The sequence below is a fragment of the Schistocerca piceifrons genome, chromosome 2 (assembly GCF_021461385.2).
Source record: "Schistocerca piceifrons isolate TAMUIC-IGC-003096 chromosome 2, iqSchPice1.1, whole genome shotgun sequence".
Lineage (NCBI taxonomy): Eukaryota > Metazoa > Arthropoda > Insecta > Orthoptera > Acrididae > Schistocerca > Schistocerca piceifrons.
Genome location: NC_060139.1, coordinates 195,219,603 through 195,244,713, shown reverse-complemented (window position 1 = coordinate 195,244,713; position 25,111 = coordinate 195,219,603). Strand labels below are relative to the sequence as shown.

At 36.3% G+C, this 25,111-nt stretch overlaps 1 protein-coding gene across 1 annotated transcript in view; it reads left to right on the top strand.

The window, feature by feature from the left end:
- LOC124775242 (TGF-beta-activated kinase 1 and MAP3K7-binding protein 3) overlaps window positions 1-25,111 on the top strand; it is a 526,363-nt gene that overhangs the window by 397,378 nt on the left and 103,874 nt on the right. Inside the window, exons 7-10 of the mRNA XM_047250080.1 lie at window positions 1,800-1,896; window positions 2,519-2,635; window positions 4,783-4,950; window positions 20,137-20,196. Coding sequence (XP_047106036.1) covers window positions 1,800-1,896; window positions 2,519-2,635; window positions 4,783-4,950; window positions 20,137-20,196 — 442 coding nt within the window. The remainder of the gene's footprint in view (window positions 1-1,799; window positions 1,897-2,518; window positions 2,636-4,782; window positions 4,951-20,136; window positions 20,197-25,111) is intronic.

Genomic DNA, 25,111 nt, shown 5'->3' with positions numbered 1-25,111 from the left:
ATAGCGCGCCGCCCACGCCGCCCCTCCGCCGCCCACCTGCTGCGCCCCCCTCCCTGCTTCACTACTCCCCGCCTTGTTTACTGCCCCTCCCTCCTTCCCTCCCACACGCGCCACCTGCCTTGGTGCCAGGCGCCCGAGCGGGACCGCTTGTCACATTATCGCCAAATGTCACTCGAGAATGCGCTCGGCCACCATTGTCCGCGACGAAGAAGCAACTGAGATTGGGATGATTTTCTGGTCACTAGCGCATGTCTTTCAGTGGTGACTTCATTGTTTGTGGCCTCACTGATGAATACGAAATGCTTCCAGCTATGATACTTCTACATCCACATCTACACTTTCCAAACCACCGTGAGGTACATGGCAGAGGGTACATCTCACTGTACCGGTTATTAGGGTTTCTTCCTGTCCCGGTCACATATGGAGTGCAGGGAGAACAATTGTTTGAATGCCTCTGTGCATGTAGTATTCTTCTAATCTTATCCTCACAATCCCTATGTGAGTGATACATAGGGGATTGTAGTATAATCCTTGAAACACCATTTAAAGCCAGTTCATGAAACTTTGTTAATAGACTTCCTCAGGATAATTTGTGTATCTTCAAGAGTATTCCAGTTCAGTTCCTTCAGCATCTCTTCGACACTTTCCCACAGTTCAGACCAGTGACCATCTGTGCTGCCCCTCTCAGTACACGTTCAGTGTGGGGTCCTGCCCATTCGTCACCCTGTAGTGTGCCCAAAGGATGCTGCATTCTCAGATAGCTATACAACAACTCCAGCAAATCACATTAATAGTTTTTATTTCAATAAAGCAGATTGACAGTACTTAACTTTGAAATTAGAACAGTGTCGCAAGCGATGGGCGACATGCAAACAATCAGTCTCATTGCTCTCTTGACAGCCAAATGCCTTTCATGCTGCTTTTCTCTGTCTATAGTCTTATGCTTTGTTTTACACCTATTAAATAAAGTGTTTCTTCATCAGAAGTGACCAATGAGAATATTATGTAAAATAAGTAATAACACTTCTCAAAATTTTTATACGCACTTTGCAAATATATTTACTCCTTAGTGGATTTTGTTGCTCACAAAAAAATCACTTTAAGCTGAACGGTGATGTATACAAACGCAACACAAAATACAAAATAATTTCTATATAGTCTTTGTCTCCTTGTGAATAGAATGGTGGTGGTGGTGGTGGTCATCATCATCATCATCATCATATTTACTTGTGGCCTTAGGGCTTCAGGACCAACTAGAGAATTCTTTTACATGATTCTTGGACTAATTAAAATTTTGGCGTACTGGAATTGAACCCAACAAGAACTCCAAATGCTAAGTCTTCTACTTTTTGATTAGACTAGTGTTGAAACTCAGTTGTCAATTTCTTTGATGTGGCCCTACCACTTTAGGTCAATCTGGATAGTTACTCCTAGGTATTTTACGGTAGTTACTGTTTCCAGTGGTATGTCACCAATAGCGTAATTGAACAGTAATGGACCAGTTAATCTATTTATGCATAGTATGCTACATTCATTTACGTCAGAGAAAATTTGGGAGTGTGTACAGTGTTATATGCATTGAAAATAAGTTTCTTCAAGTGATGTTGGTAAACTTTAGGAATGCATCACCTGTGTTGTTATTATGTAGGCTATGTGTGTGTGTGTGACCTACAATCAATTGCAGATGAGTAAACAGTTAGGATAATATCAAAATTTGTGTTTTTTTTTCACATAATCAATCATTAGTATGGAAATCTCTTATATTGTGTAACTATACGTAAAACTGATGTTTTTTTCAGCTTCAGAAGGTGCAAAGGTTGCGGGATGAGATTCATCAGTTGCAAGAAGAATGCAAGAAAATGAGCCAGGAGGTTGATCTTAGTGTTGATGCCAGAGGTCAGTATTAAGTCTGTTTGTTGGACTTACATTTAATGTATTTTAAACATAATCTGATAAGGTGCTGATTTTGCCCTTCAGTTTTTTGTTGTTGTAGTATTTATAGATAATATTTTTATTTGTATAAGTAATCCTCCTATTACTGACTGAGTGGGTCAGTTCACAAGTCAGACATTGCCCTGTAGTATTCAATGAAACCTTTGAGAGTCATGTGCCTAGTTGCAATTATTCAAAGTATCAGGCACTAAGTGGTGTGTGAGCTCTCATCATTCCCTCTGTGTTGGTATTATCTAGTAGTTACGCATGCCATTTTATCATCAGACTGTTTGTAAGTCTGACTGCTCATAGTAATGCTTTGAAAAAAATCAAAATATTAAATGGCCCAGTATTGAAGACTCTTTTTCTCTTTTAATCCTTTTGTGCAAAAAGTTTCATCATTTGAGGAGGAGTAGAATAAAATGAAAGATATTGCCTCAATGTTATTGCTTAAAAGAAGATGACATTTTAGCATTACCACTCCAGTAGATTACACCTCTGTATTATATACTTGAAATATTTTTACATTAAGGAGGCATACCACACGTGCTTAAAAACTATAAAGCCTCTGCATCCATATTTGCAGTTCCTCTGGGTGAAACAGATGAGGAATTCTACAAAAACATCTATACAGGCCAACGTGGTGTGGTAATGCCTCCAGAGGAAATGCCATTCTCTCCTGATAGCAGATCACGGCAGTTTCGTAAGTAGTTTTATAGCATGGTTTCTTAGTTTGCAGAAGCGAAAAACGAGCATAACTCAAGATTTTTGAGCATGCAAAATAACACAATGGCAGAAGATAAATCAGTTAGATATTTTGTATTTTCGTGTATAAAGTTGTGTCTTTTTTTGGGGGGGGGGGGGGGGGGGGGAATGAGACTTTTCTTCCATACAATCTTATCCTTCCTTATTTGTGTTTCTGTACATCTGACCAGAATATTCCATGGCTTGGGTCCTACCCCAGAGATTCTTTTTTTCTTTCCGTGCTAATTACATGCAACCTGTTGTAAAGGTTTTGTATTGTAGCCAGTACAGAGAATTTATCGCTACAGTTTCAGCTTCTGTACCTATCCTTCACTATCTGTATCTAGCACATATTACCCAAGATAATGTCTGTGTTAAAAGTAGTATATACTATCTTAAAGCTACAGCATAAGGAACAAGCTTATAGTAATGTTCATTCCCAAACAATCTGCTCACTCCATAATTTTCAATTGTCAGACTCCATCTCAGATGCAGCACCAATAAAAAAACTGCAGCTCATTGACACTCAGGCTTTATCAGTAAGTGTCAGTACATGTGTCATATGAGATAAAAATAAATGATTTTACAAGTTGTGTAGGTTAAACACCATCTTTTGTAATTTTAATGAAAGTCTTGCTAGGACTTTCATTACAGTTGCAAAAGATGGCATTTAACCTATACAAGTTGTATATCTGGCACTGCAGAAAAAGGGGGCTGAAAAACAAAGAGACCAACATGTAAATGACATTAACTATATCAAAAGGAAAATTCATTTGTGGGAGCTATAAAAACACCCCCCCCCCCCCCCCCCGCCACACACACACACACACACACACACACACACACAGAGGGCACAGTCCAGGTTTGGAAATGTTAGTTTCTTCTTCATCAGGGAGTAAAAAGGAGTAGGTTGAAGAAAGTTAGAAAATAGGTTCAGTCCCCAGGATGAGAAGGTCCAAAGTATTTATAATTTATGTGTATGTACTAGCAGTACACCTTGTGAAGCCGCTATTGGCCAACCATTTTTCTGCCCTTGTTTATTTATAAATTAATGCATTTGAAAAACAAAGATTCTGTACCCTAGATCTTAAAAAGTGGCACGAAGGTGAAAGACATCTTGCAAGCCGGCTCCTTCCTGATGGTAACTGTGGACGGATGAACGTCTTTTGCTAGCTCTGTTTAGGACTGGGAGCCATTTTATGATTCCAGACAGTGAAAGCTTGTCCATGATCATTTTATTATTCCATAATGTTGACATTGGCAAGAAATTTCTGCAATTTATTTGGCAGATGTATTTCAGAGTAGCAGGCACTCACACTGAATCACTTCCTGTTTATACCAAACGATGTATCTGTTCAGATTTAGCAAACACTGACCCATGCCTCACTCAAATATAGATCTGAATGCTGCTCAAATATAGATCTGTTGTTTGTAAGGTAACTGGATCTTTCATATCCATTTAAGATTGCTGACATGGAGAAAATTATTATTCACTAGTTGAATCACTAGTTCATTTTGTATCACTCAGTTCATGATGATATTCTTGAAACAGTGCAAATTTATTGAGGTGATGAGAATGATTCCAGGATGAGTTTAAACATGCATTGTCTGAAATATCTTTCTGAGACACTGTATCACTGAAAAATTTCCTCTTTGGAATCCACGGAGCTCATAAAAAATTGAAAAAGTGGAACTACTCCACCACCAAGTACAAAACCCATAGCGGCTCTCCATAGTATTTCATTTAACTGACTCTTAAGACTGCTATGTCATATTTTTTTCCACTGAACATACTGTGAAAATTAAGTATAAAATAAACTAATTCGATGGCAGTCAGCCAGTATGAACATCGTGCTTAACGTGTAGACAGTTGTCACTTTAAAATATTGTCTTTTTTTTTCACAGTGGCAAGAAAGAAGTGAGTATGATATTCCCAGTTGGAATGCTGCTCCTATAATAATGTCATTAATTTGTTCAAATTCCATCTCTAGTTAGTGAATGACATGCATTTGCTAAATAGTATTAATGAACACAGAGAGAGAAATGTGTTGTCTGAATAGAAAGTAGAAAAGTGGAGGTGATAATTATTTGTTTTTGTTGTTGCAGGGCATGATCATGCACATCCTACAGCCACGCATCAAGCCCCATCCCCCACGGCGCCAGCTGGGGAGTCAACCACTGACGGACCCAGTTGGATGTGTTCAGAGTGTACATTCCGCAACCACCCTTTGCTGGACAAGTGCGAGCAGTGTGAAATGCCGCGCATCCTGCTAGGTACCCCGACCACCACTGATGGCCTCTCAGTGTGTTGCTCTAAGCTTGGATTGCTGGGCCTAGACACACAGCCTGTATCATCCCCGCCTGCATATTCCTAGCAGTGTGATAACTCTGTCTAACCTTTACATCCTCTCCAGCTCCAGAAAATGTCTGTGTAATGTTGAAGTCAGTTAAAATTAAAATGGACTCAAAAGTAAAGGAACGAAAGGTTTTCACAGTTCATACTGTCACTGTGTGTGACGTAAGTTATGTATAAAAGGAGGACAGTTTTTTCTGTAATATTACAAGTATTGATCCACAGTTGGGACATGAGGACAAGCAATTACTTTGTAATTATGGAAGAAAGTATTTCTTAATTACAGAATGTGACTTTTAACCTTGAATTTTTATAGTGGGGGCAAACACTGGAGGTAACAGTGCGCAACAGCACAAGTTGAACCCATAAAAGAAGGATAAATTCAATGTATACACATTTTCAGTCATTTATAAACATAATAAGAGTTTTGCAAATTTATGAATGAGGGGTTACTATCTTCTTTCAGTAATCACCGTATTCTGCCTGGTTTCCAGTGAAATATTAGAGATTAGAGATTGTATGATCAAAATTAATTACTGCAGTTGGGTACAAGCATTGGGTAATTCTAATATTCAATCTGAAACAGTAATAATTGGGAATTTTGTGTGAAAACACCTGTGGAGATCACAGTAATTTCTGAGGATTTACTTTTTAAAAATTTCCTTGTTACATAATGTGCTGTGTGATTTATGCTTCCACTAATACAACCTAAACAGTGTGTGTTATTCTTGTACGGTTTAGTGTTTGCCAGATTTGTGATAAATGTCTTCCAGTAAGGGAACAGGTGTTCCGTGTGCCTTTGGACATACAGGACAACACACTAACAACTAGAAACATTGCTCATTTCATTTGTAGTTTTAAGGTTAATAATATATAAGTGATAGTATACTGTATTTGTATTCTTGTGAATTACATACAAGTATGTTTTAGAATTAAATTAACCCACATAACCTTTGTAATGTGAAAGTAACTAACTACATAATTGTGTGGTAAGCTGTAATAGTGCACTTCACATAATTCCTTGTAGATTTATCATCATTTTGTTGTGAAATGTTCTGTTGAATAGACTGATTTAATTCCTTTACTCTGGAATTGTAATGTGTTGCTTATGTGGAATCCCATGCATTTTCATTATGTGAAGGTAATTTTATATTTTTAATTTTACTTCTATGGTACATTTGATCTACAATATTTTAAAATGGTTTGCAAGTATTTTACTGCTCAGATACCATGAATAATAAAAATTACAATCATGCAGAAATAGTAAACATTTTAGTGTCTTTTGTGTGCATGCTGATTTCTTTCTCAAATTCTATGTGTGCGCTCACAAAAGCACATTGATATTTTTATAAGAACTTGGCAAACAGTTTATAACAAAAGGAGCTGCAAAAACCAGGCTTGTAGTTTTGTGTTAAGTCTGTTAACAAGTAAATTTGCATAACAAACTCTTACTTAATGGGTCTCTTATGGTCTACATTTGTTGCGAGACTTTTTTGTATTATAGGTGTACAACAGAGGAGCCGATTTACAAATTCCATTCTTTTATTTGTAAACATTTATAATATATTAAGCATACTGATTAAAGTATGTGTTGCACCATATGACAAAAAATTAAAACTTCATCAGCTTGCAGCTTATTATTATAATGTATTCGATGCATCTTATGATTGTGCTTCTCCTCCAAAATGAACATTTTATCAGTAGTGACCATCAAAACGGTATTATTAATAGGACTTTCCAAGTTGAATGTAGCTTTTTATTAGTCATAAAGACATAAGGGAAGTGGAATCAAAAAATGCTTGGAGATTAAGCTCAAAGAAGAGCTCATAGTAGCTGCAAACACAGATAGGTAGGCAGAGGCTCAGTCTTCCTTATTCTAAAACATGTGTTTACTGTTGAATGTGAGGAATTTATGTGAGAAGCATAAAATGCTTCCATAGAATTTCTATGGGATCATGTCTGTTCAAGACAATCTGCATTCAGTTTTTTAAATTTTTTGGTAACATTGATGGATGTTCAGCTTGAGGTTCAAGCTCATTTTTTGGTCTGTGTTTGCTTTCAAATAAATAAATTTTAGGGAAAAGGAGTGTGCATTGAACAAGCACAAGAAAAAAATTGTATTTGTTTAAGGCAGAATTCTTTTTTCCAAAACATTTATTGTTATTCATAAATAGACATTGGACACACAAAGTACAATTCAGAACAAGTACTACTTGTTTGTAATCCACAATTGCCTGCATTGTCTTCAATGTTACAATATAACCTCATTTGTGCCCCAATCAAGATGAGTACATTGAGCCCAGTGACACATTAATATTCTCATTTTTTGTATCTGCTTTTACCAAATGATTAAACCAACTGTTCTGAAGTTAAGAAAACTTCATTATCAGATTTTATTTTTATTATAGAAGAGGAATATTGATCATGTCATTCCATTAATTCCATTAGAAAGACTGCTGTTTATATGGTTTTTTTCTGTCTGATTTGTTGATGGTATTTTGCACACAATATTTTTGGCTAGGTTAGCCACCTTCTTCAGATGCTCCAAGCATGGGTCTCACATGTAGCTCACTGCCAGGTCTCCATCCAGACTGTGGCATAGTGTTTAGTTCTGTGGTACTGCTTGTAGCTAAGTTTAACATCTGGTGCCTGCTGGACCCTTAGTGCACATTTGTTTTCTTAAGTCAAGGTCATTTTTCCATGAACTGCAGATGTCTCTGTATGTACTGCCTGTGGCAGATGAGAAGACAAACAAAACTCTTTTTAAACTAAATGTCAGGTCCCAGAGCTTAAATTGAAGCTTCCATCTCTTAATTAAAGTTGTCTTAACAATTTGAAGTGGAGTATGCACCACAATACTGGTCTTATTTCACTCCTAAACTGAAAACAGTGTTTGGGGACAGTTGATATGCAGACCTAATATATGCACATATGACATGCCATATTACCACAAATGTGAAATATGCCTGAATTTTGGAGGCCATTAATATTACAAAGCTTTATTTACAATAGTCTTCAGCATGGCATTTCTTGCGATGGATAATGGTGACTGGAGCTTCGGAGATAGGGGTCCTTGCGTGTGGATTTTCTATACACATGGCTAAGAGATACGGTCGATTTTCTCATAATCAAACAATGGAAAATCCAAGGTGGAATGTACGTTCTGAGAGTCTCTTTGTTGTGCCTATCTGTGACTCAGCATCTCTAATTTTCTCATAACTAATACGTGAACTAAATGTTGCTGCTCCCTTTTCCAAATTCTGTAGTTAATTTTATATGGGATTTCAGGTGTTCAGGAAGTCCTGGAGTTTTTTCATTCTGTGTGGCCATGCCACAAATGTGTGATCAATGAATCAAAGGAAACATTTTGGCCTGAATTTAGCACAGTCTACAGCTTTCACCTCAAAATGTCCTATGTATTTACTGGTGATGCTGAGTAAGTGGTTAAGGAGACCAAACAGTCATCAGTCTCCTATTCACCTCCCAGGCCAGAAGCAGTGTACCCATTCTGTCTGCATATAGAATAAATTCTACGTCCAAGTGTGAGAAGGTATTCTAAATGTTTGCGGAGCATGTATCTGAGGCAGAACATGGGAGCTAGTCTGGTATTCATGTAGTGGGATGTGGAAAACTGCCTAAAAATCACATCCATGCTGGGCAGCACAATGACTCGTCATCATTAATCTGTTAGGCAGATTCGATCCGTGATAGGCATACCTGCCCATACCAGAAGTGATCACATTAACACACAAGGCTACCTGGGCAGGTTTTACTTAACTATCAGTAATAAATAGCTATAAATTTTCACTTGACTGTTCTGTTCATAATACTTTCCATCAAACGGGACAGAAGCATGAAGAATTAAGTGAAGCTATCACAACATTTCATCAGTTTGTTCTAAGGATTCCAAAAGTAGGACTATAAAGAGAAAGACCACTTCAAAATTGTCATAGCATCAAACTTGACAGAGGCAGTGCTCTAATTTAGGCAAGCAAGTAGTGACTACTAAATGTAAGAAAGAATGTGACACACCGAGCGAGGTGGCGCAGTGGTTAGACACTGGACTCGCATTCGGAAGGACGACGGTTCAACCCCGCGTCCGGCCATCCTGATTTAGGTTTTCCGTGATTTCCCTAAATCACTCCAGGCATATGCCGAGATGGTTCCTCTGAAAGGGCACGGCCGACTTCCTCCCCCATCCTTCCCTAATCCGATGAGACCGATGACCACGCTGTCTGGTCTCCTTCCCCAAAACCAACCAACCAACCAAAGAATGTGACATAAGCAATACCAATACCACTGCAACTTATGATGAAGCTACAACCATTTATCTCAATACCAAACAGTCTGTTGGGATTGCAGGTGATGATCACACATGTGAGACCCACACTCAGGACAACTGGGGATGACAACTTGGTCAGTCATCTAAGTAACATGTGTAAAACTAAACAGTTGATTTTGTTAGAAACCAGAAACACATCATCAATATTCATCCTCTTAAAACTAATGTATGATTTTTATCTCCTGGGGGAGCTGATAATTCCAGGAAATCCTGAATGACAGTACACTGTGTCTTAAGAATGTAGTGGTGCATAAATGCAAGGGCAACAGTAACCGTCAAATAAACTGGAAACACCATTGATTTCTAAGAAATCAGATTCAGAATTTCCAACAGTTTATAACACATAGACAATAGTTAATACTAACCAGTTTACAAATGTGTAATATTTGGTTGCCACTTTCATTCATTTCTTTTCGATTATTGATGCCATATCCTTCTATACAAATATCCCACAAGTATACTACCACATTCTGTCAACTGCCATCTTCCCACTGAACACCCAATATTTCAGGTAGTGATACGGATTGATTCAATCATTTCGATCAGGTCTATTTCTTCTTTGCAGAACCTAGCAGTCAGTGCAGATATTGCATCACGGATGAGTATGTGCAGTGAGGACAGGATAGATACAATTTTGTGTATAAGTAATAGTAACAGTAATAATAATAATAATAATAATAATAAGCGTATCAGGGAATGTGTATGGGTATTTAACAGTTACATTGCAGACCCATACACATTCCCTGATACACTTATCTGAAACCTAAAGATCAAGCAAACACAGCAAACCCAGCTAAATATCGCCCCATAACATGCCTACCAACAATATACAAAATATTAACTTCAGTCATTACACAGAAATTAATGACACATACAACACACAACAAAATTATAAATGAAGAACAAAAAGGCTGTTGCAAAGGAGCATGAGGATATAAAGAGCAACTGATAATAAATGTAGAGGTGACATATCAAGCTAAAACTAAACAAAGGTCGCTACACTACGCATACATTGATTACCAAAAAGCTTTTGATAGTGTACCCCACTCATGGTTACTACAAATATTGGAAATATACAAAGTAGATCCTAAATTGATACAGTTCCTAAACATGGTAATGAAAAATTGGAAAACCATAATAAACATCCAAACAAATTCAAATAATATCACATCACAGCCAATACAGCTTAAGCGTGGAATATACCAAGGAGACTCATTAAGTCCTTTCTGGTTCTGGCTTGCTCTGAACCCACTATCCAACATGCTAAATAATACAAACTATGGATACAATATTACTGGAACATACCCACACAAAATCACACATTTGCTATACATGGATGATCTAAAACTACTGGCAGCAACAAATCAACAACTCAACCAATTACTAAAGATAACAGAAGTATTCAGCAATGATATAAATATGGCTTTTGGAACAGACAAATGTAAGAAAAATAGCATAGTCAAGGGAAAACACACTAAACAAGAAGATTACACATTGGATAACCACAGTGACTGCATAGAAGCGATGGAAAAAACAGATGCCTATAAATATCTAGGATACAGACAAAAAATAGGAATAGATAATACAAATATTAAAGAAGAACTAAAAGAAAAATATAGACAAAGACTAACAAAAATACTGAAAACAAAATTGACAGCAAGAAACAAGACAAAAGCTATAAATACTTATGCTATACCAATATTGGAGTAGTGAAATGGAGTAACACAGACCTAGAAGCACTCAATACACTTACACGATCACAATACCACAAATATAGAATACATCACATACATTCAGCAACAGAAAGATTCACATTAAGCAGGAAGGAAGGAGGAAGGGGATTTATCGACATAAAAAAACCTACATTATGGACAGGTAGACAATTTAAGAAAATTCTTTCTAGAACGAGCAGAAACTAGCAAAATACACAAAGCAATCACTCATATAAATACATCGGCTACACCACTGCAATTTCATAACCACTTCTACAACCCTTTAGATCACATAACATCAACAGATACGAAGAAAGTAAATTGGAAAAAGAAAACACTACATGGCAAGCACACGTATCATCTAACACAGCCACACATCGATCAAGACGCATCCAACACACGGCTAAGAAAAGGCAATATATACAGTGAGACGGAAGGATTCATGATTGCAATACAGGATCAAACAATAAACACCAGATATTACAGCAAGCATATTATTAAAGATCCCAATACTACAACAGATAAATGCAGACTTTGCAAACAACAAATAGAAACAGTAGATCACATCACAAGCGGATGTACTATATTAGCAAATACAGAATACCCCAGAAGACATGACAATGTAGCAAAAATAATACATCAACAACTTGCCATACAGCATAAACTAATAAAACAGCACGTTCCCACATACAAGTATGCACCACAAAATGTACTGGAGAATGATGAATACAAATGATACTGGAACAGAACCATTATAACAGATAAAACAACACCACATAACAAACCTGACATCATACTCACCAATAAAAAGAAGAAATTAACACAACTAATCGAAATATCCATACCCAATACAACAAATATACAGAAGAAAACAGGAGAAAAAATTGAAAAATACATCCAACTGGCTGAGGAAGTCAAGGACATGTGGCATCAGGATAAAGTTGACATTATACCAATTATACTATCAACTACAGGAGTCATACCACACAATATCCACCAGTACATCAACGCAATACAGCTACATCCAAACTTATATATACAACTACAGAAATCTGTAATTATTGATACATGTTCAATTACCCGAAAGTTCCTAAATGCAATGTAACATATACCGTACAGTTAAAAGGAAGTTACGCTTGATCAAGGTCCACGTCGCTTTCCATTTTTAACCAGACATAACGTCTGAGACAAGAAAGAGAAATAATAATAATAATAACTTGCTTATGCCAAAAACTGAACACAGATTTTGCTTTTTGACTATACAATTAAATAGGTTTCACATTATTCTATGTTAATTATGTTGATCTATAAGTAGCTGGAAGGGGGGGGGGAGGGGGGGGGGGAGAGAGAGAGAGAGAGAGAGAGAGAGAGAGAGAGAGAGAGAGAGAGAGAGAGAGAGAGAGAGAGAGAGAGAGAGAGTATCTCGTCTACTTCCTTAATAATAATGATACTTTATTCAACATCAAATGATTCATTGCATATGTTTAAAAATAACTTAAGGTTACAGTTCTAGATAAACAACACAATAATACATTCTTCTGAATAAACATCTGATAAGATTACCAAAAAATGGTCTGCTGCTGTTTACATGTTTTGCAAAAAGAGTTTTGTTGACGTAATTTCGTTAGATGAAACTTAAACTTCACTGTGATGAGAGTCTCAGGGACAGGAATATTTTGTGTAAATGATAAAGCAGAAAATAATGTGAAATCTATGATTTTTAGCATCGTAATGTGAATACAGCAGTTTTTACAGAATTTTGTGAAATTCAGCAGTTTCCTTTTCCTGGGTGCAAAATATTGTAACTCTGAGGGTAGCAGTTTACTAATGTTGGTGACTGATAGTTATTGAATGATGACATTGGCCTTCAACCTTTTTTCTCAACAATGACAATTGTGTATAATCAGTGCTGAGAATTATTGTATATATGACAACTGATTTCTGTTGTAATGAACTATAGTTCTAGATGTGACCTCAAACAAAACTGCATATGGAAGGTAGGCAGTTTAGTAGGTAGTTGTTTAAGGCACTGGCAGAAGTAAAGCCGTGAGTACAGGTCGAGAGTCATGCTTGGGTAGCTTATTTGGTAGAGCACCTGCCCAAGTTTGAGTCTCGGTCTGGCACACTGTTTTAATCTGTCAGGAAGATTTGTATCAGCACAGACTCTGCAGCAAAATTAAAAAATCATTCTGTAACCTACATATTTTTGTAGCTGGTATAAATATAAAAAAGCATGTAAATCAGCATGGCTTCTGAAGCCATTTAAAGTTAGCCTATGCCCTGGCCTACTCAACAGCACACTGTCACCACAAACCCCATTCACAAAATAGTAAAAATAATAATTTAACAAACAGTGAAATAAACACTCCAATTGTTCTGTTGTACCACCAGAAACAAGTTTGCATCACATCACTTGTCCGATGCTCTGTATGGCTGGTAGAAGCAAATGGAGTGGGTGCCATGTCGATTTGTGTTTGGTGATTTTTGTATTTATATTTACATACTACAAAAGAATGTGCAGTTTAGTGATTCACTGCTTTTAAGACCTCCACAGCCTTTGTGGTACAGTTTGATGTACGAAAATATCAGGAAATCTGGCATTTCTCAGTAGAACCGTTACCTGTATTCAAAGTTAAAAGTGAAGATTACTTCATTTTTGTGGGAAAATAAGTATTTAGTGACTAAACTAACAAGCTTCAGAAAAATATTAAGGGACAGATACTTCATACAGAGGTGAAAGAAACATTGATAAGTGCTGGGTTGCACCTTCAATGTAGGCTAACAATATTTGTGGCCACAGACCCATGTAACCTATATTGACAAATCTTCTTTCAACCATGGGATGATAATGAGCTTTATTAATGCTGATGTGGCAAAGAGTCTGTTAAACGTCCTAGAATAGCAAATCTGAAATGCTTATGATATCCTGAAGGTATACAAATATTTTCATAATTTAGTGAAAAAGCAACTTTCAATGCCAGCAGGATATGTGGATATTCTAAATGTCTGATGTTGCACTGAAGGCAGTTTGTGTTGTGTGTTCAGTTTTACTTCCTGGATGGCTATTTTCATCCTAGAGTGAAGCGTTGGTGGGTGGGGTGGCATTATGTCTCAGAAGTGAACTTTGAAGTTTTATTTAATTTTCAATGTGTCATGAAGAAGTAATAACCTAAAACAAAAAGAAGGAATGAGTGGTGCTTCACAAATAAACTGCCAGAAACTAATACAAAATTTGGCAGAAAAAACCCAAAAATTGTCAGAAAATAACACCAAAATTGGCCATAGAATAAAACTTAATTATACTGGGCAGTGCATTGGCTAATTTCATTCGTGCATTTTGTGGACCCTTTCCATAGAGGGCTGTTCATTGGCTGCCTATGAATTTTTTTTCTTTATTTCTAGTATTGCACTGATGAAGATATGATGGTGTGCACGCTTTTAACAAGCAACAACTTTTAGAATATACGTGTGTATTATGGTCAGCACACCAGTTTTTGGACACAGGCCATGACACAGTTCCATATATTTAGCTCCACAGATGATTCTTATACCCTCTTTTTGTAGAATCAACATTTCATCATGAGTCTATTGTTATGCCCTCCATGAAACATGTATTGCTTAAGTTTTTGAATAATGAAAGTTGAAACCAACTGCTGTATTGTCATTCTGATTTCATTTATTCAAAACATGTTACCAGTCTGCGAAAAATTGGCATCTTCAGACCCTAGTGTATGGAAACATACAAGCATGATAGTAAAGTACAATGAGAGTACTTACAACAAAAATCACAGCTGGTGATTAAAATGGGGATAAATCATAACATAAAACTGCAAAATAAAGATATACTATCGGTACCTGAAAAAACAAAACCCAGCATCTAATTTATATTGCTTAGCTATTTTACAGTAATTGCATACTCCATCAATTTAATGTACCCAAGGGGAGCCCACACATACAATGGATTACTCCACCAAGCAACTGAAGTCATGTCTGTCACTAATCGGAACATCTTTGAACATAGGGTGTACCAATAATAATTCAAAACAACGTAATAACATAAAGCCAAACAGCTGGAGTAAACAAATGAAACAAAAACCTAATGAACAAACATTCATTGAATAACACAAACTCACCGAAATACACTGACAGAAAAAAATCACAACACCAAAAAATAATTAATATGGAGTAATGAAATTTTGGGACTATATTTGTCTAGGTAATATATTTAAGTGATTAGCATTGTAATATCACAGGTAAGTGCAATATCACAGGTAAGTGCCAGATAACCCACAGCAAATGTGAACTGCTGGTATGTTAATAACTGCCAGAATGTTGAATACAAGCAGGAAAACTTTGCACTTGGTCGGTCAATACAGGGACGCTTAATGCTGTTTGATAGTGACACTGGAGTTTTCACCCGGTGGTGTCTGATATCTGCTCTACTGGGGACAGATCTGGTGATTGAGCAGACCTAGGCAACATGTCGAAACTCTGTAGAGCATTTTGGGTTACAAAAGTGGTATGTGGGTGATTGTTACTATGTTGATAACAACCCCTACAGTGCTGTTCATGAAAGGCATCACAAAAGTTTGAATCACCAGATTAACATACACAGTCAGGGTGCACCTGCTGTCATATAAAATTGCACTCCAAAACCTTAACTCCAGCTGTAGGTTCAGTATGCCTAGGCCACAGACAGGTTGATTACAGGCTCTCACTGGCCACCTCCTAACCAACAAAAGGCCTTCACTGGCACCAAGTGGCAGAACCAGTTATCATCAGAAAATGCAGCAGACCTTCATTCTGCCCTCCAATGAGCTCTTGCTAGAAACCACTGAAGTCCCAAATGGCAGTGGTTTGGGGTCAGCAGAATGCATGCTACAGGGCGTCTGGCTCAAAGCTGTTCTTGAAGTAACCAATCTGTAACAGTTCATTGTGTCCCTAAGGTTCCCTCTGCTCAAATTGCTGCTGTAGATGCAGTGCGATGTGCCAGAGCCATATGCCAAACACGATGGCCTTCTCTCTTGGTAGTGCCATGTGGCCATCCAGAGCCAGATCTTCTTGTGACATACATTCTCTTAACCACCGCTGCCAGCAATCATGTGCAATGGCTAGATTCCTGCGAAGTCTTTCTGCATTATCACAGAAAGAACATCCAGCCTCTTATAGCCCTGTTACATGACCTCGTTCAAACTCAGTGAGGTGTTGATAATGGCATCTTTGTCACCTTACAGTCATTCTTGACTGACATCAACTCATCACATCCAGTCTCAAAGGTGATTAATGTTCACAACCGTTACAGTGCGTATTTAAAACAAACCTGATTTGCATCCTCATAGTGGTGCTACTAGTGCCATTCTTGTGCAACTGGCACAAAATTTGAATATACATCATCTTTCAGATATAGTAACATGTGTATCAACTTTTGTTTATGTTGCAAACTCCTGCCTGGTATTGCAATTTTTGTCCATCACTATAATATCACATATACTCTTATTATTTCAGTGAGTTTGCATTATCCAATGAACGTTTGTCCATTAGGGTTCTGTTGCATTTGTTTACTCCAGCCATTTGCTTCTGTGTTATTGGGTTGTTTCATTATATTATTGGTCCATCCCGTATTTGTTAGAGTTTCGATTAGGGATGTATGTGACTTCTGTTGCTTTACTGGTGTAATTAATTGAATGTATGGGATTCCCTTGGCTATATTGTATTGCTGGAGTATGTAATAATGTACAAGTTACTACTGTACTATGTATGTTTTCATATACAGAGGCCTGAAGATTATGCTTTTTCCTTCGAAAGTGGTAGCATGTTTTGAGTAAATAACATTTGAAATACAATTTTCGTTATTCGTGTACTTCATGTCTGGTTGCTGTTCCACTATCCTCGATGGATTATGAGGGAATGTATTACTGATGTTTACGTGTAAGTGGTTTTCATTAAAGTACTGAACAATTCAAAGTTGCATCAGTCTTGTGGACTGCCATTTTGTGACATTAACAGTTTTCTTCTTCTGGTGCCTCAACAAATGCTCTAGAAACCTGTTTGTTTCTGCTAGTAAGATAAGTGCTTTCCATAGACTTCCTTTGCTGACTGCTTGATTCAGTGTCTCTTCATTTTATACTTTATCTGTCCACTTCATTTTCAGCATTGTAACATACTACCGCATTTCTTCCACCATCCTGTCTTGTCAATTTTTTGTTCACAGCCAGTACTTGCATTATTGCGGATGTTTTTTTATGGGCATAATGACATGGTCCAAGGCTTAATTATCTGCCTAACTTTTCATCTTCCACTGGAGATATCATTAGAGGCTTTAATGACTCAGAAAGCAATTACAGATTCAAACAAGCTCAGAAAACTGACTGTTGTGTGGACACATAAACAGTGTGGTTTGCTGAACATGTTTGAGATGGTAACTGCTTTGTGGTCATTAAAGTCTCTGATGATGTCTCCAGCACTGGGACAAAACATTAGGCAGAGAATTATGCCTTGGACCACTGGCATATACCCATAAAACAAATATCAGAAATTTTGAGTAATTTTTTGGTACTTCATCCACCTAATTTTCAGCATTTTTAACATCTTACTCCACTTTACCACATGAAAGGCTTTCTCAGGATCATAAAACACTATGAAGATGTCCCATTGTTATCAATATTTTTTATTAATAATTAATAATATTAATAATCTCCCATAACAAAATTGAGTATCCAAATTAGTTTGTTGACCTAATCATTTTCCTGTGCATGTCCAACTTTTCTTTCTATTGTCTTCTTTATTATTCTGGATAACAGTTTACAGCTGTGATATTTCAATCAAACTCACATGTGCCTCTTCTCTGGTTTGATGATAACGCTTCTCTCAACCTTTTGCATGTCTGTTGTTTCATAAATAAAATAACATTTTAGTTTCTGAACCTCCCAGTGATTTTAATAAATCTGAAGGTATCTATTCGATTTTTTTGAGTTTTCTGAGCTCAGCCCACGGTACTGGATCATCTATTGTGCTCACTTCGGCCTCCCCTTCTTTTATCACATGTGGGACAACTCTATACTACTGATTTTTGATGTACTGCTGTCATCTGTCTGCTCTGTTTCAATATCCAAGAGAACATTATCATAACAGGTTAGACCCTTACATTTTGCTTTGCTGAAATTGTGTTTAATCTTTCCGCACCCAAATAAACGCTTCCTATGGTCCTACATTTTTTAAAACTTATTTACCAGTCATTCTCATTCATTGTGATTTTGTATGTTGGCATTTTACATCTTCAGCATTCTTACACTTTCATCTTTCAACAGTAAGCTAGAGATATTATGAGTTTGCATGATTTTTACATCCATGTCTTTGTTGTGCCTATTGGTTATTTTCTTCTCTATTCTATTCCATCTGTAGAAGAACCATCGGTACTTTCACTTAGCCCATTAACCACTGACTCAGTGAATTTTTACCTTCTCGAATTATTTCTTTATTTGTCAGTACTGAACTGCATCTTTGGTCCGGTCTCCTTTCTTCTCTTTTATTCTTATGAATTTTAGCCTGCTATTCATAACTACTATGTAATGATCAGAATTTGTACGTGCACATGGATATGCTTTACAGCTCAGTTATTGGTACGTAAATCATCTAACCACAGATAAGAATATGATTTAAGAAAATCTTTAGATGGGATGAGAAGTTGTTTTATGCACCAGTGTGGTGGTGTGATACAAGAGAAATACCCCCACCTTTTTTTTTTTCAAACTTTCTATACAGATTATGGATGACCACAATATCTCTAAATGCCAGAAATCTTTTTTTTTTTTTTGTGTAGATTATGGTCAGTTTTGTTCCCTCATCCTTGTCCAAATAAGGAATCACTTCACTTCAAATGAATATTCTGTCAACAGGAAGTTAAATTCCAATGTTCTTTCCTTCTTTTCTTAAAGAGGCAATGCCTTAAGTTTTGTGGTAGATCAGGTGACAAACACTAAAGAGTTCTGTATATCATCATGCTACACTACTCAGTGGAAAAGTTAATAAAGAATGCACTGATCATTGATCAGAATGTAGTTCATCGTTAAACGTATTGAGTGGTCAGTAAAAAATATAAAAATACTGATACCTTTCAATAGCTGTACCTTTATATGAAGTCGTGTAATACATGTCTGCATGTATCCTGTACTCTAATCATATGTTTAGTAAATATGTGTTATGAGATGAATATACCTGGAAAAATTTCATATTAGATTGTGCTGTCTTATTAGAGAAATATGAAATTAATTGTATATAATAGAGGTAAGTAATAATTTATAGAGTGTTCTGGCTAATTAGGACATTTTCAGCAGTTAATGAAGGTTTCAGGATAACAAACTGATGTTTTTATGTAAAAAGTATGTAAATGACTGACTCCTTTGCTGTATAGTTAGTCTGTATAATATTCACATGTCATGCAGAACTAGATCAAAGTAATATTTTCAAGTATTTTTTTTAAACTAAAGAAACACATTTTTCACTTGCAACAAATTGTAATCTAGCTTTGGCCAGTGATGCAGCATCGATTATTACTTAATGAAATTCAGAGAGTTGTAATGTGAGGTTCACTTCAAATCAATGAGAGAAAAATTGTGCCAGGTCAACAAATCTACTCTCATTATCACATGAAGAACATTGCTAAACTCTTACTTAAAAGTATGTGGTATAAGTCAATATTACACTGCTTGGGATATCATGTCACATCTCAACATATTCAGTTATGAATAACAGTCACATGCTACATTTCTCACCCTATTCTTAGTCTATTACCAAAAACTACAATTCATTTTCTTGAATTATTTCAGAACATCATAAGTATTCATGTTAGCATTACTCTTGAGTGAACAATGCTGCCTGTCTTTTTGAATATAGTCATTCATAGGTTCATATTGAGGACTGAAACAGAAGTTCTTGTTTCTGATTCCAGTTGCAAAATACTGGTCTAAAAAACATTTCCTTTGCAGCTGAATGTACACAAATAGAGATTAATTTGTTAGAATTTCTTCATTGATGCACTTTTTTTTCTTTACCAGGTGGGGAAACGCAAGATATTCATATCCACGTGACTCATCATCACAATTTTCCTATAAGAAGTAAGTCAGTTGTTGTTCCCCAGAGTGCATCCTTGTTTTATCATTTAAAGAATGCTAAACATCATCATTCCATTTCCCATTCTGACACCTTTTTGGCATGTCATATTAATGCCATACTTACACAGTTTGAATTAAACCAATAATACCACAAACAATTAACTTCTTTATAGGATACTCACAATGCACTGATACCATAGACAAAATAATATGGTTATAAATCATGTGGTTAGTGCGGCAAGTTGTTACCCACAAAATCTTATTATACTTTTGTCTCCTCCATCATGCTGACAGTAACATTTATATGCACTGTGTGGTGGAAACATTAATTCTGTTGTGGTGGAAACATTAATTCTGTTGCAAACTTTAACACACATCCTTGAAATTTTAAAAAAATTATATTTTCTGTGACATTTTATTGTAAAACAAACTAACCCAATCACTAGGACACTATGTAACAGTAATGTAGAGATTTCATTGAACCAATGCAAATAAAAACTAAGGAATGCTAATTATATTGAAACTCAAGGACAACATTATAAATACTCTTATTCACTACTACAATAACACAGCACTTGATAGGAACAATTTGGTATTTGCAGATTTTTGAGAATCATCTGATTCTGTATTACAGTTACACCTTCCAAAGAATACAAATTTCTATGGTGTGACTGATGTTTGCAGATGGATTCAAGACTTATTGAGAGGTAGAATACAGAACATTGATGTGAACAGAGAACAGAGAACCATTCACAGAGGCAGATATATTTTTTGATAGTTCTGTGGAAGTGTGATACTGGTACAACTATTCTACATCTACATCCATACTCCGCAAGCCACCTGATGGTGTGTGGTGGAGGGTACTTTGAGTACCTCTATCTATTCACAAAGATTTCTGGCAGATTAAAACTCTGTAGCAGAACAGAACTATAATCTTTGACATATACCTTATGCAAGAGATTTCCTTACCAACTGAGGTATGCAGTACACTCACAATTCAGCTTAAAGCTTCAATCTGGCAGTGCTCCCTCTTGTACTTACAGAATTCTATTGAAGGTTCGTGTAAGATAGCTTGTTTCTAAATTCTCATTACTCACTTAGAGTTCTTGTAGTGTGGAACAAGTTGGTATAATTTTGAATAGGAACAAATGTGCAGAAATGCATTTTATTTGTGCTGTGGGAGCAAATCTGTAACAAAATGTATTCCATTCCTCCAAAGGTACATTAATGGCTAATGTTTATTTTAACAGGAACTTAGTATGTAATGTGATAACACACCTGATATTAGAAGTCAAATAAAATCTGTAATTCTACATGTCATATTACACACAAAGCATCTTTTCTGCCATTGACAGCCCACAACTAAGGCTACCTTTAGCATTGTAACCATGCCTGGTATTTGCAATATCATTGGAGAAAATTTGCTTATCAAGTGGTGGCAGATGGAAGGATGCAGAAAAACATAAAGTTGTTAGCTTTCATGACAAGTGTCTCCTTCTTCTGACAGAAGATGAAGGTTTTGATGGAAAAGGGCTGGTAATGCTTGAGGGTGCAGGAAAAGTGAGCCAGGAGTCCACATGAAGGGGGACCTATATGGTAGGACGAGAGAGAAAAACAGATCATTGGCAAGTGCCATGATTTTAAACCTGGAATTATCAAAGAAAGTGATAGGTAACTCATAAATGAGTCTGAATCCTTAATATATGAGCTTTAAAGATGGAGGGCTTAAGTGCAGGGAAAACAGAACTGGAGAAATAAATAAATAAAATGATAATAGAAGAAAATTGGAAAAATTATTGTCTGTTGGCAAGAACTAATCACTTGTTGATGAGCAAGTTACCATCTATGAACCTGTGAGGATCTGGTATCATGAGGCTGAGTCCAGATAGTTTTGTCATATAAAAGGTGCCAGAACTACAAATATAATGTAGCAGATCTATAGGATACTGAATGTTAGCAGTCTACAGTCCCCGTTTATTTTTCGGCATCCTTATTGGCAATGTGATAGTTGTCATACCAGTTGCACATAGTTGGATAGCTGACGTGAGTTGTTTCAGAGGTTGTAAGTTTAATGACCTGATTGATGCTTCAGAAGTCCTGTTTTTCTCAGTGTCCTTTAGACAATTTCATTTTAGTAGTTTTTAAAAAGGCTTTTTTTTATTTATTTTCCAATCAAAGTTAGTTTTCGTATGGGACATATTAATTATAGCTGTTCACAATGTATATAATAAACTTCATAATTGTAACAATAAGCTACATAGACATTAAGGAGTCTAAATTAAACAGACGTTTACTTCTAATGGTGGGTACTCCAAAAAGTTCAGTTAAATCTTTACACAATTGCCTGAACATAGCACTGACTTCAACTAAACTGTGCTCATTAATTAATTAAAACAGATTGACTTTTTACACAATGGTGACTTTCATGGAAATTTATAAAATGCATATATTATGTATCAAAATGGTAGGAAAAGATAGATTGCTGTTTACTGTAAAGAAGACACGTTAAGTTGCAGACAGACACAATTAAAAGACACAAGAAGCTTTCGCGTATAGCCTTCATCACCTAAAGTGAAACACACACCATTCATATATACAAGCAAGCACACCTCACGCACACGACTGCCAACAACAGCAGCTCGGGCCAGAATGCTGGAATGCATTCCAGCCCGTGCTGCCAGAGTTGGCAGTGATGTGTGCATGAGGTGTGCTTGCTTGTGTGAATGAATGGTGTGTGTTTCTCTTTTGCTGACAAAGGCTGCGACCAAAAGCTTTATGTAAGTGTCTTTTAATTGGGCCCGTCTGCAAGTTAATGTGTCTTCTTTACAGTAAGTAGCGATTTATCTTTTCATACATTATTGTTATTCCTACCTGGAGTTTCCATTGTTAGATATTATGTATTATTGACTCTATGAACATTACTTAATGGAAGCTGTTCATGGACTGTACAAACATTACAGTCCGCCTGTGGCATTATTCACAATGTCTATTTAAAGAAAGAGTTTTGCAAAATGATATGTACAAAGTTATTACATATCCCATAATAAAATAATCCCATAATAAATAATCCTGGTTCATACAATTTCTAACCACCCATCATTTCATGAGATATATTTTAAAGCAATTCCACATTTTTTTGTACACACTATACCACATCTCAAAACTTTGGTGAACGCATAATGCCGAAAACAAATTGTAGTCCTAGATAACGAAGCAAAATAGATTAAAATAAATTTATGTCAAAAGTACATTCTGCTGCACTGGTTTCATTTTGAAACCACTTGTAAAAGCAGTAGTACAAACATAAATTCATGTTACAATAACTTTATATATACCTACTAGTACTGTTAATGACCTTCTCAGTACGATCACAAAAAAAAAAAAAAAAAAAAAAAAAAAAAAACGTGTGTGACAACCTCTTTAGAATTTCATAACACCATCTCCATGCTGACTGTTACTTTGAACACTGTGAGTGATTGGTTCAATGCTTTACATTTGTAGAAGACCTCAATGTACCACTACATGTGTCCATGTTGTAATAGCATTGGTAGTTCCTTATGAAACTTAACAACAATAATAAAAAAGTGGTTTCGGGCAGAAAACACTGGTACTCAAAGAGTTAATAGGAATACCTTTGAGTTGCACAATTTTCGGAGAAGGTAAGATGTTTTTTTAAAAAGAAAGAAAAGAAGACTTTTAAATAACGGATGTCAATCCTAAAACAAACTATTATTTATGAGGCTGAATTTCAAAGTGTATGTGGTTTACATGAATTGTAAATTTTGAATATTTCTTTAAGGAAAATATTTCTGTTAAATGTACTCATACTCTCATTATTGTCAGAATGTGAATAATACACCAAGTAATAAGCGTCAGAAAAATGCAACTTGGGAACGAATCTGGAGATTTTTTATGTGCATGGAATATGGATTAAGTATAAAAAAAAGGGTATAAAAGAAAAAGGTAGTAGGGGACTATATTTGGAGTAGAATTAAAACAAGTGCAGTTACTCCTTTCACCTTGCTTTGTTTTAAGATGGCTATCATTCTGATGGAATAGATCTTGCAAGTGACAGGGCTGGGGCTTATGGCTGAGGTTGGGGTGTTTAAGCTTCCTAATCTAGATAACAAACTTACATCTGAAATGATGTTCCATTTGTTCCAAAAGGGTTTTGTGAAACTTACGCATAATATCTTCCATCTAAATTTGTGCTTGCAAATGGATAAAAATTTTCAAACGGGACGTATTTATTGTCACTGTTCACACTGTAGATATTAAATTAATAATAATAACAAAACAGGTCAGTAAGCTACATAGAGTTTGAGAAGTAAACAAACAGGCATCTCTAATGAGCCATTCATTATTTGCATACACAATCAAAATACACTGCCAGACAAAAAGTGAAGCATCCAGAAGATATGTTGGGATGTCAATGTAACTTCATACATGTACACACCATTGCCGGGTATGTAAATGATTTAGAGTTGCAGTTGTCTATGATATGTAGTGTGGTCTCCAGAGAGCATTAGTGGTGTTTGTGTTTAGTTTTGTTACCAGGCCTGGTAGGAAATATAAGCAGTGTGTACATATCAGATGTCAAATGGTCATCTTGAAGGATAGGGATGTGCTGCTTTCTCACATGAGTCAGGATTATCAGCATCTAACATAGCCTGAAAGGGAACTCATTGTTGGACTCCATTTGGTAAACTGGTGCAAAATCCAGTTTTGTGGGACATTTGGATGTGGCAATGTCACAACATTCGACTTCTTGGGAATGTGAGAGCAGGTATACTCATCTTCAGAGTTCTGGTCGATCACACCTGACCATCACAAGGAAGGACTGCCATATCATGCACCAAGCATGACATAACACCTTCACATCTGCACATACCATCCAAGAACAAGTAATGGACTCCCT